Source organism: Manacus candei, unplaced genomic scaffold (genome assembly GCF_025592945.1).
Source record: "Manacus candei isolate 608988 ecotype Guabito, Panama unplaced genomic scaffold, ASM2559294v1 h1tg000046l, whole genome shotgun sequence".
NCBI lineage: Eukaryota > Metazoa > Chordata > Aves > Passeriformes > Pipridae > Manacus > Manacus candei.
In genome coordinates this window covers 14,318,047-14,334,607 of record NW_026138094.1, presented here as the reverse complement: position 1 = coordinate 14,334,607, position 16,561 = coordinate 14,318,047, and the positions used below count along the sequence as shown (strand labels likewise).

Genomic DNA, 16,561 nt, shown 5'->3' with positions numbered 1-16,561 from the left:
AAGTTCCAATAACATCTGGTCATTGGAAAGGGAATGTAGGGATCTTGACCCTTCCATCTCATAGGCCTTGTTATGGTTGAATGGAAGAATGTTTTCTGTTTTACTGTGCCATGGGGAGGCTGAAGAAGTGATGCATGAGGGGATTTAGGTGCCCAGCTCCTCTTGCAGCCTCCCATTCTGCAGAGATCATGGGAGTGGGGTGCTCCAAGCCCAGAGCTCCTCCGGCTCTGCTCTCAGGGCTGATGTTGCTGAGCTCCCAGCATGCAGACTCTGTTGAGACCTCCGTCCAGATTGCTTTCTGGGTCACCACTTGCAAAGTGCAATTGCCCTAAAAACAGACTGAGACCAAGCTATTGACTTGTAATTGTCAATGCATAAAGTTTCCAAGAAGAAAGAGGGCTTTGTGTTGCTTTAATGGGGACACACTGAAGTATAGAAGCTCTTTGAATTAGACAATGGGAACGTAAAGATTTTCTACAGCTCTAAGAGTGTCTGAAGAGCATCGGCAGAAGGTTGCATTAAGCAGAACAATGGCACAGTAGTTGGCTTGCTGAGAGGTAGGAAAACCCTTTGGAAGTAGTAACTTCACTTTTCTTCGGTGCCGTTCACTCCCAATTAAATAAGATTAATTGTGCTGTTGAGTTCCACGGGTTCAACATCCAAAATAAATACATAAATTAAGGCAGGCGACAGTGCAGAGGCTCAAATGCAGTTTGAATTCCTGCCACCTCCTGCGGGATGTGGAGGAGAGAGAGGAGCCCTTTCCTCTCGCTGCCTGATCTCCCACAGAACACACACGACGGCCGAGTGCTCTGCTCGCCTTGCCTGAGCCGCTTTCCTTGTTCCTGGGAAGGTTTTCTTTGGCTGGAGCTCTGCAAGGTGCACAAGCCAGTTCCAAAGTGCCAGATGTGTGTGGAATAGGAAACATGCTGGCCAGGCTCCAGGCTGTGGGACCTGCAGCACAACAGCGGCTCCCCAGGAAAGTCTCTGACTGCCAAGAACTAGAAGTGATGTCAGCTCTGGAAGTGTGTCAGATTAGAAACCCTTGTACTTTGCTCCCTGTGAAGTATTAATCTCCCAAGGCCTGTGCTGTAATGGGTCCTGTCTGGCTCTGTGCAGCTCTCTTTGTTTTGGGCTGGAAGTGTTGGAGGGGGTTTCGTGGGAAGGCACTGGAAGCTGTCATTCCTTGGCTGCTTTGGGCTGTGTGTCCTTGAGCTGCTCCCTGGGCCTCACTCAGCTGTGCTAAAGATGGGCCTCCCCTGCCTTGAAGTGAAGGTCTGAGCCTTGGAATTGCTGAGTGGGGGTTGTAGGAGTGGGCTGGGGGTTCTAGGAGTGGTTGTGCCTTGGGATCTTGTGTGTGCCTAAACCTCTTTGACTTCCCCCAGCTTGACGAGTTTGTTCAAGAGAAGATAGAACATCTCAACCAAATACTGCCTTTCTGTCTGCCTTAGGGACCTTACTCAGGGATTGTGGATCAGGTGATTCCAGCTATGTCAGGTGCTGTCCAAAAACACAGAAGCACAGATATGCCAGTGCACAGAATCACATCCCTTTGGGTTTATGCCTGTATGTTTTGTTTTTACAGTAATTACTAAACCACAACTCGTTCTCCTCTGCACAAAGCCATTTGTCCCCTGTTGAACAGTAACCTTTTATTTGCTCATGCTGTGTAGCAGAGCTCAAGGACATCTTTACTGCCGATAGCCAAAATTTCACCAGGACAAGCATCTCCCTTGTCTGGATTTTTCCACCTTGATTTAAGTGGTTAAACCTCAGGGAAGGAGAATAGCCCTGTGTGCAAGGAGACAAGTGGGAGTTTGTGCTGTTCTTAGCCATGGAGAGAAAGCTCCCATCTCCATGGGCTTGGAGTATTGCACGTCCTGGATGTGCAAAACACTGCTGTGAGGGTCTCACCTCTGCCCAAGTAATTGCATTGTCAGGGATCTGTCGGACCTCGCTGTGTTTCTCGCTCACACTTCACCTGCTTAGTTACAGATTTGAAATTGCAAACCCAACAGAATCCATTCTTTTTCCCCTTTGCTCAGTGGTAAGTTTGGCTATTCCTGCCTCCCTTTGATGCTGAGGAGAGGAGGTGACAGGAGTGGAGTTTGGCTGTATGCTGAGATGTGTGATTGGGGAAGTGATGTTGGCTGGTTTAATGCGGGTTTTCAGATGCCTGCCTTGGCTCTGAAATCAGGCTGGCAGGGGCTGTGCTCCCACGGAGGGCAGAGGACAGCTTTGTGCCTTGAAGATTTGACGACCTTTGTTCATTTGAAACGCCTTGTTTTTTTATGCCACTCAACAGGAGACTTTTTAATTTACTTCACTGGGCCTGGACGCTGGAGGTGGATGGATGGCTGATGGAAGTGAGGAAATAGATGGAAGAAAAAGAACATTTTTCTCCTGGGCTGTTTTTATGCACATTATAGCCTAGGGGTTTGCAACATGGGGGAGAGTAAAAAAACCCTGCAGAGCCTGGGTCAGAAAATATAATTCTCGTGGGAACAAAATGCTTTTAACTTGCTGCATCAAAGACCCTCCCTTCCAGGGCATGCTCTGTGTTTGAATACATCTGCATTCCTCCAGAACTCTGTGTGTGAATGCACATGTATGTTGTGTATATCTATGTGTAAGTGTGTACTTTTACATGATTTATAATCTCGAAGCCGTTCCTATCTGCCTTGGAATAGCTCAACAGTTGAACCTACTTTCCGGAGGAGTCAAAAGCAAAAAGCTCTCCAGGTCCAAAGCCCAGGTCTGTAGCTGGAACACCTGCCTGGAACTGAGGTGTGAAAAGCCCTCCTGGCTCCTGCCCTGGAAGCCCCCCTTGACTCCGTTCACCACAGCATCACCTCGGGCAGGGCAGAGGGTGAAGGTGAGCAGGAGGCTGCACGAGCACGTGGCTCTGTGCTTTAGCAGGGCCCTGCCCATTCCTGTCACTACAGGGTGAAGAATGGAGGTTGGAAATAGTCAGGAGCTTCTGTAAGCACTTAACATTCCTCATTTCATTTGTCTTTGATCTCACTTGGACTAATTTTACTCTCTTCTGATCCTTTCCCTTTAAGGGGCTTTTATCTCATTGTCAGGCTTGCTAATTTAGTGCAGTGTTTTGAACCAGACCTCCTCCTACATTTCCAGAGCCTGGAAGGTATTTTTTCCTTAATCAGGGGGTGTTTATGCAGTTCTTTGAACATCTCAGGACAAGACTCATAGTGGGGCTTTTTGCAATGCCCCGTTTGGGTCCTGGACCCTGCTGCTCAACCTCTGTATGCTCAGTGGCCTGTCCCCCAAAACTGCAGTATTTTGGGGCTAAAAGGGCAGGAAGGAGGGCTGGATGATTTGGGACAGGTCAGAGCAGCCTGATGTTGGATTGGAAACTTCATTTGCCTAGCAGGAGGCCTTTCCAGGCTGAGCTAAATAACAAATAACACTGGGTTGTCACATGTGTTTGACCAACCAACTTGGATCCAGGTAGGTTTTGACTTTGTGGAAAAGAGCTGGGTGATTTGGGGATATAGAAACTTCACCACTTGTTTTTGAAAAGCAAATACTACTTCTTGCTGTGATGGAAAGTATGGAGCTGTTTGTTCTTACTCTGCTGAAAGCAGGTTGAGTGAATTTTTTAAGGAATTGAAGTTTGAGAGGCTGATAATTGCTTATTAGCATGGGAAGCTGCACTGCAGATCCCTGCTCTATTCCTGGCTGCCTGAGCCAGCCAGCTGTCCCCTTGTGCTTCACCTTTGGAAGAGGAGGAATGTTTCCAGCAAAATGCCATTCTAATTACTGTCTGAAGAAAATAGAAAATAGGACAGATATATGGGCCGTTCCCCAAGCGATGAACAGGAGCTTCTAAGGACAACAAATGTAAGGGAAAGCAAAGAATGAGGACTTTGGAGAAATGTCTGGATCGTTGCTTCTCCATGGATGAGGGTTCTCATGTGGATGGGAGTTCTCATGACAGCATTTGAGTTGCCTCCTGTCCTTAGCTCAGCTGAGTTCTCCCTGGCCACAGACTGTTAACCCTCCCCTGTGTTTGGCCTTGTCACCTGCACAGGTATTTGGGGGGCTTGATTTCTCCCTATTTCATACAGCGTTTTGGTGCTGGCTGTCTTAGAGGGAAGGCTTCCAGGGGCAATGTCTTTCCAGTACGTTTGGAGCAGCCTTTCAGGTTCATGTTCCCTTGCTTCTGCCCTCCTGTGGAGCCACTGAGTGAGTTCTGTAGCTTGCTGTGATCCTCGGAGGACTAATCTGCTCCAGGAGAATGAGTGGGCAGAACTGCCCTTGCGGGAGGGGTTTGGTGGCAGTCCCTGTGTAGTGGCCTGGATCTGCCAGGGCTGTGCTGGCTGACAAATCCAGAAATTACATTGTGGTGTGTGCATGTGGGGAGCTCAGTGGCTGCTGCTTCTGGCTGTGCCTTCTTTCCACACAGTGTGAGTCAGCAGTATGGTGGAAGCATCCATGCGGGAAAACCCTAAATCCAGGGACTTGCAAGCAGCTCTGTGTTGGCAGTGGCTGCCCCTTTGTCCTGGAGTACAGCACCTGGCTGTTGTGCTGACTGTGACATGGGCATCTCTGCATCCTGCTGGAGTTTGGCTTTGGGAACTGGGAGATTGCCCCCTGGACCAGCTAGTGAAGGTGACAGTGCTTGGGGCGGGGTCTGTTCTCTCCCATAATGATGGCAATCAACAGCCAGCAGGCAAGTAGGGACTTGTGGAGCCTCCTCATCACTGAAGGGACAGAACTGGCCAACTCCAACTCTTGGTGGTTGTTCTACCACTCAGCAGCGATGGCAAACCCGACAAGTTCCCATCCCATGGGCACCGAATTGGCCCCGCACGTGGGCAGGGTTGAACCCTTCCTTCCAGGGGCACCTGCGGTTTCTGGCACACGCCTTGAAATAATTCCATCTCCCTGCACGTGTAATTTTGCGTGTCATTGCCCCTAATTGCATGCTTAACACACACTCTTTTAAAGTGCAGCCCTTTTATCAGCAGTAGGTAGTAGCAGGTTTAATAGGGTGTTTGAATTCCTATAAAATTAATCTGTAGCCTTCTGCGATAGGAGACGGGCAGGGAGCCATGTGGTTCATATCCAGTGTTGATAAACTTGTTATAGAGGCAGGAAACATTTCTGATTGGAGCAGTGACAAAATAATTTGGAGCGGAGCCATAAAAAGAGTGGATGGTGATGGTTTGAGCACAGCAGAGATTGAAATTGCTGGTGTGTGGAAGCAGCGCTGCCAGCTAACATTGACTTAGTGTCTCTGGAGGACTCTAACGGCAAATGCATTTTATTAATGGCAATATTCTTTTAGGAAATGCTGAGCATTGTTTCAGAGGTGGAGCTCCCCTTGAGTACGTGGGTTTGGAAGTTGGCCAGACCAAGATCTGCTCAGCTGAGCTTGCTGCTGGTCACTGCTCCGGCCTCAGGCTGCAGCAGGAAGGTTGCCTAAGGGCATGTGCTGGGTACTGTCTGCTAGCAATTGGAATATCCTTTTCTAGTGGGAAAAATGCACCCATCCATTCTCATTCTGGCTTCACCTATAAGGGGTAAAATGCTCAGAGACAGCAGGTCATGTTTTTAGCCATTCTTTTGTTGTCTTTGCTTTGAAACGAGTTTCCCAGTCGGTGAAAGTCAGTGGGAGTTTGCTGTCTTAATGGATTCCCAGCTGGACTTGAGCTCTTACTGCCACTGAGAGGGGGACCTGCTCCAACCAAGTTGTGGTCACTGTTATGGGGATGCCATGCTGGGCCTGGATACCCGTGCAACTTAGTTGTCCTGTGGGGGTTGATCAGCCTTGGAGGAGGCTCTGGTGTGCAGGTGAAGGGGAGCCTTTGCTTGTAATGGGCAGTCATGGCAGGTTGGGCCCTTACTGCATCTTCTGTGCTTGCTCTTGCTGTTGCCATCACTTCACTGTCTTCCAGCTGTTTTCTGCTTGAATCTAGCCTGGAAAAAGCAAGTGTGGATAGGAGGGTTGGCTGCTGGACCCAGTGGAGGGTGGCAGAAATGGTGCAGGTTGTGCAGCCACAGGGGTGTGTGATGGAGAATGCAGGGTGCAAGTGTCATGGGAGGTGCTGGCCACCTCGCAGGGCTGAATTTCACCTGGTGTCTCCAGCCATGCTTCCTTTGCTGTGTAAAACTGGGATGTGATTAACCAAGGAAAGCAAACCCTTCTGCAACACTGTCTTCTCTTTGCAGGGAGCCTGTTGGAAGGGGATTCTCTGGACCTGAGCTGTAGTGCTGGTCCTGCAAAGGTGATACTGGAGCCAAACCAAGAAGTGGTTTTGGACTGTAACCTGACCCCTGCTGAGCAAGTGATCAACATCACATGGAAGAAGAATGGGTTTCCATTAGTGGAGCAGGAACATCTCCACGTGCTTCCGAATGGATCGCTCTTCATCTCATCCCAGGCTGTGGCAAAGGACAGTAAAAATCCCAGTGCTGAGGGGAATTATTCCTGTGTGTCTCACAGCTCCCTAGGGACTGTCACCAGTCAGACGGCTGCAGTCAGGTTTTCAAGTAAGTGTTCTGGGTTTTTTTGTTGACCTTCCTTCCCCTCCTGGTATTTATACAGAGCACCTGCTTCCCTGAGAGTTTGAGATAAAATGTCTATGAAGTCAAGTTCTATTAATGATATATAGGGGATTAGGGATAGTCCACAAATAAGCAGCGTTGACTTCCTGTTATCCCACTGTGAGCACCCTGTGTAACTCTCCCAGGTAAGTGCCATCAGCCATGAATTAAAAACAGGACCCTCCTCACTCTCCAAAGGCAGGGCTTGTTTTTGCAGGGAACTTCACAGCCCCGAGGGCAGCACCTTGTGCCTGGGGAGGTGACTGGGGGGGGTCTGGCTGTGACAGCTTGTGAGGTGAATCTCTCTTGGTAATGGAGGAGATGAGGGAAAGGGCTCTTCCAGGTGGTTTCTGTTTGGATCTCTGAGAAGGACATTCCAAAGTCTGAACCACTGAATCTTTGCATGGTGTTCAAGAATAAAATTCCTTTGTGTTCAGGGCTGGTTCCTGGAGCTATTTTAAGGCTGTGAGTGCCGATAAGTGATTCCTTGATGTACAAAACAGATGAGGTTAGAAAATAATGCAGATACAGCAACACTTCTCTCTAGTGCAGTGACTTATGGAAACATTGCTGAATGCAGGTGCACAGGACACCATCAGGGCACTTGATCAGAGCTGTGGTGGGTGAAGATGCAGAGTGGATGTTCTGACACCCTCTTTACACTGGGATGTTTTCAGCCTCTGGTAGCCCAGGCAGGGCTGTCCAGGTTTGGCCAAGTGGGTGTTTCAGGCTGTGAGTGCTTTGCTGTAGAAACCAGCATTGTTGATGAAGCTTTGCCAGATCAGGGGGAAAGTCTTTTACCTTTGCAAATGTCCTGCTTTTCTGCTCAGAAAATGTTTAGCATGCAGCAGCCACAGATTGCTGGTCACCCATCCCTCCTGTTCCCTCCTTTCTGTGATTTGTGGTGCCAGGTAAATAGCTGGTTCCAGCATTTTGTTAAGTGAAAGGACCCTGAGGGCTGTGGGGATGAGTCAGGGATCCTGCATGGAGGTATTTTCTGGGGAGGTGGAGGTTGGAGTCCTGGAGTAGAAAAGCTGTCAGGAGGACAGGAGGATTTATTCAGCTGCTCCTGCCCTGGTTCCAGACAGCCAGAATCAGGATATATTCCCTTTTAGGAGTGATTTGTGTTGAAGTTTGCACTGTGCCTCTTGCCTGGTTGCAATGATTTGTGTCTCTCTTATGGTCCTGGGTTTGGTGTTTGATTTCTCATGAGTGAGAACAGTGGAGACACCTCAAAACCAGGAGACTGATTTAAATTGCCCTTCCTTCCCCCTGGATTTTTCCAGAGGAGCCTACATAGGTGATGCCTCTTTCCATCTAATTCTGGGTTTCTCCCAGAAATGGGGAACTTCAGGTGAACTCTCTTTCCTTGTGTGTACTCATGTGTCTCATTTTATTACCATCTGCACAGGGAAAGTGCTGCCTCTGTGGCACACACATGCACCTGACATACCATAATAGCCACTGCTGAGCAGAGAGCAGTGAGGGGATTGATTAATGAAATGCATCTCTGCTTCAATTTGTTCTGTGGGCTGGGCAGGAGCCCTTGCTCTCTGAACATTCAGCTGGAGCAGGTGAGGATTGTAAAAGCTGTTTGCTTGTGGATGGAGTTATTCTTTGTGCTGATTGCCCTGGGCGCTGCTGATCAGGACAGGGCAGTAGAAGAAAACCTGTTCAGCAGGTGGGATGTGTTATTCCTGCCATCAGCTTGTCCTTCTGGCCTGGAGGGCCTTTGCTTCCCTGGGATGGCGATCCCATGTGGGGATGTGGGTCACTCTGTGTGTCACCGAGTCTTGCAGTGACAGGTAGGAGGGGTTCAGAATACCTGTCTTTCTCTGCACTGCTTTGGTGCTGTTAGTGTGTCTGCCATGTTTCAGGGAGTCCCCTTCTCCTCCCTGGCAGCCCCAGAGCAGCTCTGGCACCTCTGTGTAAGGGCTGCCAGCTTCCAGGTGGAGGGAGGGGACGCTCCAGGCAGCAGTGAGCCTGGAGCTGGAAGAGGCTCTTTGGAGCAGTCAGGCTGGAGTGATGAAGGTTGCATGGTGTGTGCAGGTTGTGGCACTGACGACTTCCATCCTTCCACCGTGGCCCAGGAGTTCAGTTTGTTGGCATTCTGTTGGATAAACATGTGGCTCAGAAGTGCCCAGTGTTCCCTGGCACTCTGTGTGCCACCGAGGGAGATCTGTGCCATGGTCCCCATCCACAGCTTGTGGCAGCGGTGGCCGTGGCAAATGGGGAGGAGCAAGGCTGTGAGAAACGTGGTGGGAGTGTGTCTGTTAAATGAGCAGCTGCTCAGGCTGATGAATCAGGTTGGTGGGTTTCTCAGATCCCTGAGTGTTCCCACATGGAAATACCAGGGGCGTTGTTGTAGCTGTGGGAAGGTGTAGCTTTCTACCTGTTAATAACTACATTGGTGGAGATTTGTTAAAGCTTTTAATTTAGCTTAAACATTTTGTGCGAAGGGAGGTTGTAGAAAATTACAGTAATTGTGACTGTCAGATGAAGACGTTTGCTGTGCCTGGAGGGAACGAGCCAGCGCCTGTGGCTGCTGGCAGCGAGCTTGGGAGGGGTTTGGAGTGTTCCTGCACCTGGAGGCCAGGCCAAAGCAGGAATCAACCCACATGGGCTCTCATGATCCTCTCTCCACACGCACAGCGTCTCTCCTCTGCGGTGCACGGTGTGTATGGGATTTGAGGAACAGCAGGCTGGGATTTGCTCTTACTTTAAGGATTTATTTTATGGATTTTATCCTATTTATTGTGTGGATTAGGTGCCTAGGTGAGTGAAGGCTGATGACTGTAGGCAGAGCCAGGCTGGGCAGGGTGAATGCACAGGCTCTGGACCATCCGTGGATGTGCTGCTTTGAGTAGGTAGGGAGCTGGTGGCTGTGGAGAGCAGGAGCAATCCTGTGCCTCCGTGTGGCCCCTCAGGCCGAGCCTGTGCTGGCTCTGCCCTGGGGCCCTGGCAAATCACTCCCATGGCTTTCTGTGCATGTCCCCCTTCCACCCCCGGCCTGTTCAGAGGTGAGTGGCTCAGGGATGGGTGATCTGGGTGGTGTATGTGATCTCAGTGGGGGCTGAAGCCGCCCCCGTCTTGGAAACACCTACTAATAATTACAGAAGGTACAAAGAGGACGAGCACACAGAGTCTGGGGGCAAAGCGCTGTGGGAGAGAGCAGCGAGCCCCTTTCAGAAGGCTGAATTCCTTGCATAGACTGCATTTTCTGCCTAGGGTGTAGTGTTGCTGGCTGGCAGTCTTTCCAAGCTCACAGCCTCCTGCATGGATCATGCTGCTGGGAGAGGGGGAGGGTGCTGTGTTTCACCATTCTGCAGTCACCCCTGGGCTCAGGGCTAAAAGCCTTGGCACACACGGCTTGGCTCCAGCTGGGTTTAACATGTCAGCGGGGAGGGAGCTGCTGCTCCACTCCTGGAGGCGCAGAGCCCGCAGAGCCCGGCACTTTGGCATGTCACCGAGGGCAATTTGCTGTAATGCTCTTCACCTTCTCACCTGCAGTGGGTAATTTTTACAGAGTGGCCTATTAAGGTGTTCAGGATAATCAGTGTAAGGGGCGAGGAGGTGTTTTGTGGCTCGGGATGGCTTTGCAAGCTAAACCTTAGCCGAGGAGTGGAAAATAATGTTGAGTGTGTATTGTCTTTGTTTGCCTCTTCCCCTCAAGCATCTTCTTTCCCTGCCTCCCTACGTGAAAACCTCTCACTTTGCAGCACTTCTGCAGCAGCCCCTTCCATCAGAACGTGTTTGTGGGGGGAGAACAGCCCCTCCAAGGATCCCTGTGGCCCCGGGGTGAGCAGTGTGTTGGAGCCTGTCCTGCACTCACTGTGACTCCTCTGTGCAGTGCATTGGAGTAGCAGGACCTGCTCTCCAGTGCTCTCCTCCCACAGCAGCCTTGCCTGGTTCTTTTTCCTCCCAGCACCAGCTGTTACCACCACAGCTCTGAGCCTGGGTTTGGTAGCACTGGAGGTGCTGGACATGTTCTGCCTCTTCCATTTCACCCTGGTGCCCCTTGGGATGAGAGAGGGATCACAGCTTTGATCCCAGTGTTGGCCTCAGTCTGATGCAGATGCTTGTGGAGCAGTGATGAGCCTGACCAGCACGATTGTGCCTGAGCCTTGCAGGGCTGAGATCCAGAGGTCTTGTTCAGTCCTGCATCAGAGGAACCTTTTCACTGTTCTTACCTTGGTTTGGTGTTGCTTTCTGTGCACAAAAGATCCCTGTTTGTGTTCCTGTCCTCTCCTTCACCAGGGAGGCTTCAGGCTGCTGCTTGCAGAGGCGATTTTTTCCAGTCTATCCCTACCCCCACTATCCTCATCCTGTCAATGGAATGTGACGGAGCAGCTCAGCTTCTGAGTTCTCCCTGCAAGAGTTATCACAAGAAGGTACTAACAGCCAAACCAGTTTGCTGGGCATTGCCAGGGCTGAAGCTTTGGCACCCACAGAGCTCCCAGCTCTGCCGGGAAGCTGTGACTCTGCTTGGGAAGCCTGGCTGTTCCTGCTGCTCCGAGCAGAGGGACACTCCCTAATCAGGGGCGCTGTTTAGTCACGCTCCTCCACATCCTAATGAGGAATCTGTCACGGGCACATTTCTTGGCTCTTTGCTTTTGAAGAGCCATTCCAGAGCCCAGCACAGCAGGCAGATGGGGCTGTGGATGGAGGTGAAGGGCAGGATTCGGTTCTCAGCAGGGAATTTCAAGCTTGCAGGCACAGGTCTGGCAGCTGATGGGCAGGAATAGCCAGGACAGGTTATTGCCTGGTAACCCGGGTAGCCCAGGAGGCTCTGTCACCTTTTGTACACCACTATGATGCCACTTAATAATGAACAGCAGAGAGGCAGGTGACCCAACATGAAGCAGAGGAAACAGAGATGCCTACAGATTTCTTCTTTTTAGAAGGATTCCTCCCTCCCATCGTGACCTTCCCAGGTACATGACCCTCCAGAGCCTGCCAAAATACTATCATTTATACCTGTGGGATGAAAAGAGAATAATGGGAAAGATGATTAAGGATATTTGCTGCCAGGAGAAGCTTGTTTTGATGGTACCATCCTGAACATGTGCTGGCACTTGATGAATTTTCTTTAAACTCTTGGGTTCAGCAAGTTTTATTAACATGAGCTTAAAAGATCTTGTAATCTGTAGAAATGACTCTGTGTTACGGGGGGCTGCAGTGTATATTTGAGCATACTAAAGCAGTTGGCTGAATTTAGGCCTTACATATTAATGTCTTTTTCAGGTTTTTTTTCCCAGAAAAATATTTTTCATTGCCATTTGTATGGAATTGGAAAAGTAGACTTGGTGGACAGCTGGTGGGAGAATTTGGTCTGTAGCTGCTGCGGAGAGCAATGAGTTCCTTGAAACATGTGATAACTATTTAAATTAAAGAAAAACACTAATGACAGCTGAGAATATGCCGAGGTTAAAATGGGTCATGTAAAAGTATTTCATTTTCAAAACTCTACATACTTTCTCAAACTAGCACCGCAATAAAGCGTGTTTGTGTGTGCATGGATGTTTGTGTGTGTGTGAGTGCAAAGAAAACTTCAAGTTTGGAGTCCTACAAAATCCAGAGCAATGATGGATGTTCTTGGAAAGCGGTGGTGGGACAAGCACATGATTGTTTTGGAGGGCCAGAAGGTCACTTGGGGTCCTTATGAGCACAGTGCTGTGCTTGGCCCAGCAGTCAAGTGTGTTTTCTGGCTGAAATTGATGTCTATTGTGCCACGTTGAGGGTTTCTGGCACCGTGTTCCAGCATTGCTGGATGGTTTGTGCGGCAGGGTGGGTTTCACAGCAAGGGCGGTTTAACAGAGACGTATTGAAAGCAGGAGCCAGTTCTTGTGGTGGAGAAGAATACAGGCTTTCTGCCCCCATCCAGGAGCCTGCATGAATATTCAACTCTCCACCGTGTGACTGAGATGCCTTGAGGTTATGCCATTGATAGGACAGATGCTGACAGCCCCGGGGGAGGATTTCTGCTCCCAGAGTCAGCAGGGTTTTGCTCTGTGCATGGAAGGGGGGGAAGATGAGGCAGCTTCGTGTGAAGGATGGACAGGGTGCGGTCCAAGAGCAATCCCAAACCTTAGTGCTTTATCTCCAAAACAAGTTCACCCTATAGTAAAGACACATGCAGACAGGGGTGAGCCTTGGAGAGCAAGCAAGTGTCCTGGCATTTATGAAATCCATCGTCCTCCTCTTAGCAAGGTGTCTTTGTCCCCTTGGCTGCATCCCGTCTGCTTGAGTAGGATAAGGTTGGTTTTTGCAGGTAGGAGAAGGAGGGTCATAGCCCTTTCAGCCTCTGCCCCTGGTCTCCAGTACTGCCAGCCTGTTGGCAGTTGTTTCGTGTAAATAACTTGCCATCTGGCTTTATTCTTCCTCTTGCCTTGCTTTAATTTCCTGTGGCTGCAGGAATGCTACAAGACAAGGGGAAACTCTCATCTCTCCGGCTGTGGCATTTCCCTTCTGTTTCTCATTGTGCATGTCCTTCCCAAACTGAGCAAGGGAAAAGACAAGGAAGCAATTTAGGAAGGTAGCTGCTGAAACCAGCTAATTGCCTGCCTTTCTCTCACGCTGTTGCCTTGAGGGAGAAAATAAGGCAAGAAGCAAATTTGCAAATTGAAACCTTTCGGTTACTGTTGCTCGGACTGCTGAGGGTCTGCAGGGCACAGGAAAGGGAGGAATTGCGCTTCAGGTTATCTTTGGGAGAGAAAAGCCTTCCTCATAGCTCATACATCATAGCAGGTTTGCATTGCTCAGCAGAAGCACTGAGTTATTAACTTTCCTTCCCTTTTTCTTTCCCCAGCATTGTCACGCTTTTTCCAGCAGCCAGAGTCGCAGACGGTGGAAGAAAATGGCATGGCCCGGTTTGAGTGTCGGATCGAAGGGCTGCCCTCCCCTGTCATCACGTGGGAGAAGGACCATGAAGCTGTTCCAGCAGAACCCAGGTGATTCCCTGGTTGCTTTCCTGGGTTAGCTAGAAAAAGAGCAAAACAGAACCTGACTGTTCAGGATGTGGAAATCCTTTCTAAGAAGGTAGAAATGATCAGGTTTGGGCCTGTTAATTAAGTGATTTAAGAGGAGGTATTCGAGGGACCCATGCAACATATAAAACACCTAAATAAAATTAACTTTCCCCCAAAGATCCAAACCACAGAAGACAAAAACTCAACTTGATATTGTGCTGTGTTACAGCACAGGACCTGTGTGTGCCTGGGACAGGGCACAGCAGCTGCAGCGTGGACTGCCCTTGGCTCATCCTCTGGTACAAAGTGAGGTGGAATTCTTTGGGGGACTGGGACCTGGCATGAGCGATATTTCTCCATTTGACCATGGGGTACTGGGTGTACCCAACTGAACTCCATGATGTGGTTTTTCTTTTTCTGGTTGTGGCTTTAGAGGCAGTTGTTTTCTTCACCAGTTTCCCACACGGATTTATCTCAGGGTTAATGACTCTTCTAGAGCACAGTGTGTGCTCAGTAACCTGGGAGGTCTTTCTCTTTGTTTTACTCCCACGTTGGGAGGGCATCTAATAAAAGACCCTGAATTTTCCTTTTTTTTATTTTTTTGGAAAAGATGAGAGTCCTGCAGCATGATACCTTTTCCTTAATGAAAGTCAGTTAAAGGCATGAGAAGGGGATAAACTATTAGTTGGCTGTTAGTTGGTCTGTAGACATGACTTCTACAGGGGATCAGTCACTGAATTGTCCTTTTGTTCTTAAAAACTCCTTTTCTTTTCTGCAGAAGGAGCTGTTTCCTTCCCAGGGAAGTTAATCCAAGAGGCAGGAGAGGAAAGAAAGGGGTGGGGTAAGGTTTAGGAATACTTTTGCAGCAGTGGCTTTCTGTAAGAATAACCACTTATATCCTTGAGTCCGAAGTGTGGCATCTAAAGGTTTATAGGAGGCTGTTGCTTTGTAAGGAGAAGAAAATTAATTAATAAAAAAGGAAGGGGAAAAAAAACCCAAAAAACAAAAAAGAAGGGATTGCAGGGAGAAGTGTGCCATAGATAGGGCAATGGCTTTTTAATGAGACAGCTCGATGGATATTGTGAAATTACTTGCTCAGGGATTGCTTTCATCACAGGCAGCCTGAAAATTGTTTTCCTTGTAAAAGCCAGGCCATAATCTCTGGCTGCAAATCTTGCTTTTTAAATCATGTTCTAGCTAATATGCTTTTTCAGAAGGATTTGCTTTTTTTTGTTGTTGTCTAGTTGTTGTTGGATTTAATATAACCGGCTTTCGAAGGAATTAAGTGAATTCCAGGAAACGCTGGCTGCCAACCAGAGCTCTGTGTTATCCTCCCTGCATCGTGCCTGAGGACCGGATCTGAGGCTGCCCTGGTTGCTGTGGGCTCCCTCCTGTGCACACAGGGATGAGCCTGTGCAGATGCAATCCTGTGGCTGGGCAGGGGTGGGGGGGATGATTTCATAGTCCAGAATAGCAAGGTTGGGAGGGGTGCAAAATCAGGCTCTGAGGCTGGAGATACAACCCTGGAGTAGTGCTGTTACACCAGGGCTTGGGATTCCTTTTAAGACAGAGAGAATAATCGTGGAAAACTCACATTGCTTCCCCCTCTTCTTTTTCTGTTTCCCCTTTTCTCTCTCCCCCTCTCCCCCTCTCCCCCTCTCCCCCTCTCCCCCTGTGGGCACTCATTACAGCCTTTGCCCCTGGGTGCAGGTTCTAACATGGTGCCACCTCAAAGATACTGAAGGCTAAGCTTAAAAATTAGTTAGACACCCTAAAGGGTAGTAAAGTGCTGATTGGTGTTTTTGGAATACCTTTCCTGTCCCTGTTCAGGACGAAATCTAAACTCTGTGCGTGAGTAAGGCACAGAAGTATTTTGCAATTCTGGCTCTGAATTATGTTGAAAAAACACAGTCTTAAATCTGCAGCAGCTGCTGAGAGGTGGCTCGCAGGATTTCTCTAGACTGCAGTTGCTCTGGGGTGTGTGCAGCATCTCTTGGCGTGATCTCTTCTCTCTTTAGATGCTGGCTGGGTTTCATATCAGGCTCCAAATTGCCGTTTATTTTCTCTAGAGCCAAGATGAGCACTTGCTATGAACCAGAGGCCTTTGGAGGTCTGCACAGCACATTCATAACCTCCAGATCACATGCTCTGCAATCACAGTATATTTTTCCACATTTTGGCTAAGGGAGGGTTTTATCTGTGTGAAGAGTTTATTTCTGTGCAGTGTCAGGAGAGCCTTAATATGGCTCATGTTCAAATAGGGCTCTTGAGCTGTGAGAAAAAGGACTTGCAGACTTTGAGTCTGCAACAGAGCTGCAGGTTCCTCACTGTCCTGAGGATTGGTGCTTTGGTCTCTTCTGGACACCTTCAAAAGGCTGCAGGAAGGGTGTGCTGGCAGTTTACTGGGGAGAACATAGGAGAGGGAATTGGACTGTTAGTGCTGGAGTGTTCTGTGAGCTGTAGGGTTGCAGGTTTTGGACACAAGGCAGCAGTGCTTGATTTCAGTTCTTAAGCACTGCCCTGATGAGCAGCTGTGAGCCCCTCTGTGCTCTCAGGTACAGTCTGCTCAGGGAGGGGAACAGCTACATGTGCGTTCCCTGTTGCTCTTGCTCTGTGTCCGTGGTAGTTGTGCCCTGGTCTGAGTGTGCTGCCCTTCAACCTGCTCCAGGTGGGGCACTTGCCTTTCACTGCCCTTCAAGGCTGGCTCCTGTGAGATCCTGACACTGCAGCTGTCAACAGCAGAACTCTTGAGACTGCCAAGGTTCCGGTGTGTCTGTCTGTCCTTTGGTTTTTGTGTTCTGCTTAATCCACAAAGAAGGTGAGCAGACAGAAAGCTCTGCCCTTTGCGTGGAAGAAAAGCCCTCGCCAACTGTCTGCTCTGAGTCATCAGGGAAACTTCCTTGCAGAGAGCCTGGGGATGGAGCAAGTGCCCTTTCAGGCTGCCTGGAGGCTTCTAGTTCAGGGCTGCTGGGGTCCTGAAGAGCTGGAGGCTTTGTGAGCAGCTAGGAGAAATGATAGAT

At 49.3% G+C, this 16,561-nt stretch overlaps 1 protein-coding gene across 3 annotated transcripts in view; it reads left to right on the top strand.

The window, feature by feature from the left end:
* Positions 1-16,561, top strand: part of IGDCC4 (immunoglobulin superfamily DCC subclass member 4) — a 91,327-nt gene that overhangs the window by 24,116 nt on the left and 50,650 nt on the right. For 2 of the 3 annotated variants that reach the window (XM_051796535.1, XM_051796536.1), the window contains exons 2-3: positions 6,199-6,519; positions 13,382-13,523. In XM_051796535.1, the coding sequence (XP_051652495.1) occupies positions 6,199-6,519; positions 13,382-13,523 (463 nt within the window). Of the gene's footprint in view, positions 1-6,198; positions 6,520-13,381; positions 13,524-16,561 lie in introns of those variants that run through there. The other variant, XM_051796538.1, reaches the window with a different exon arrangement.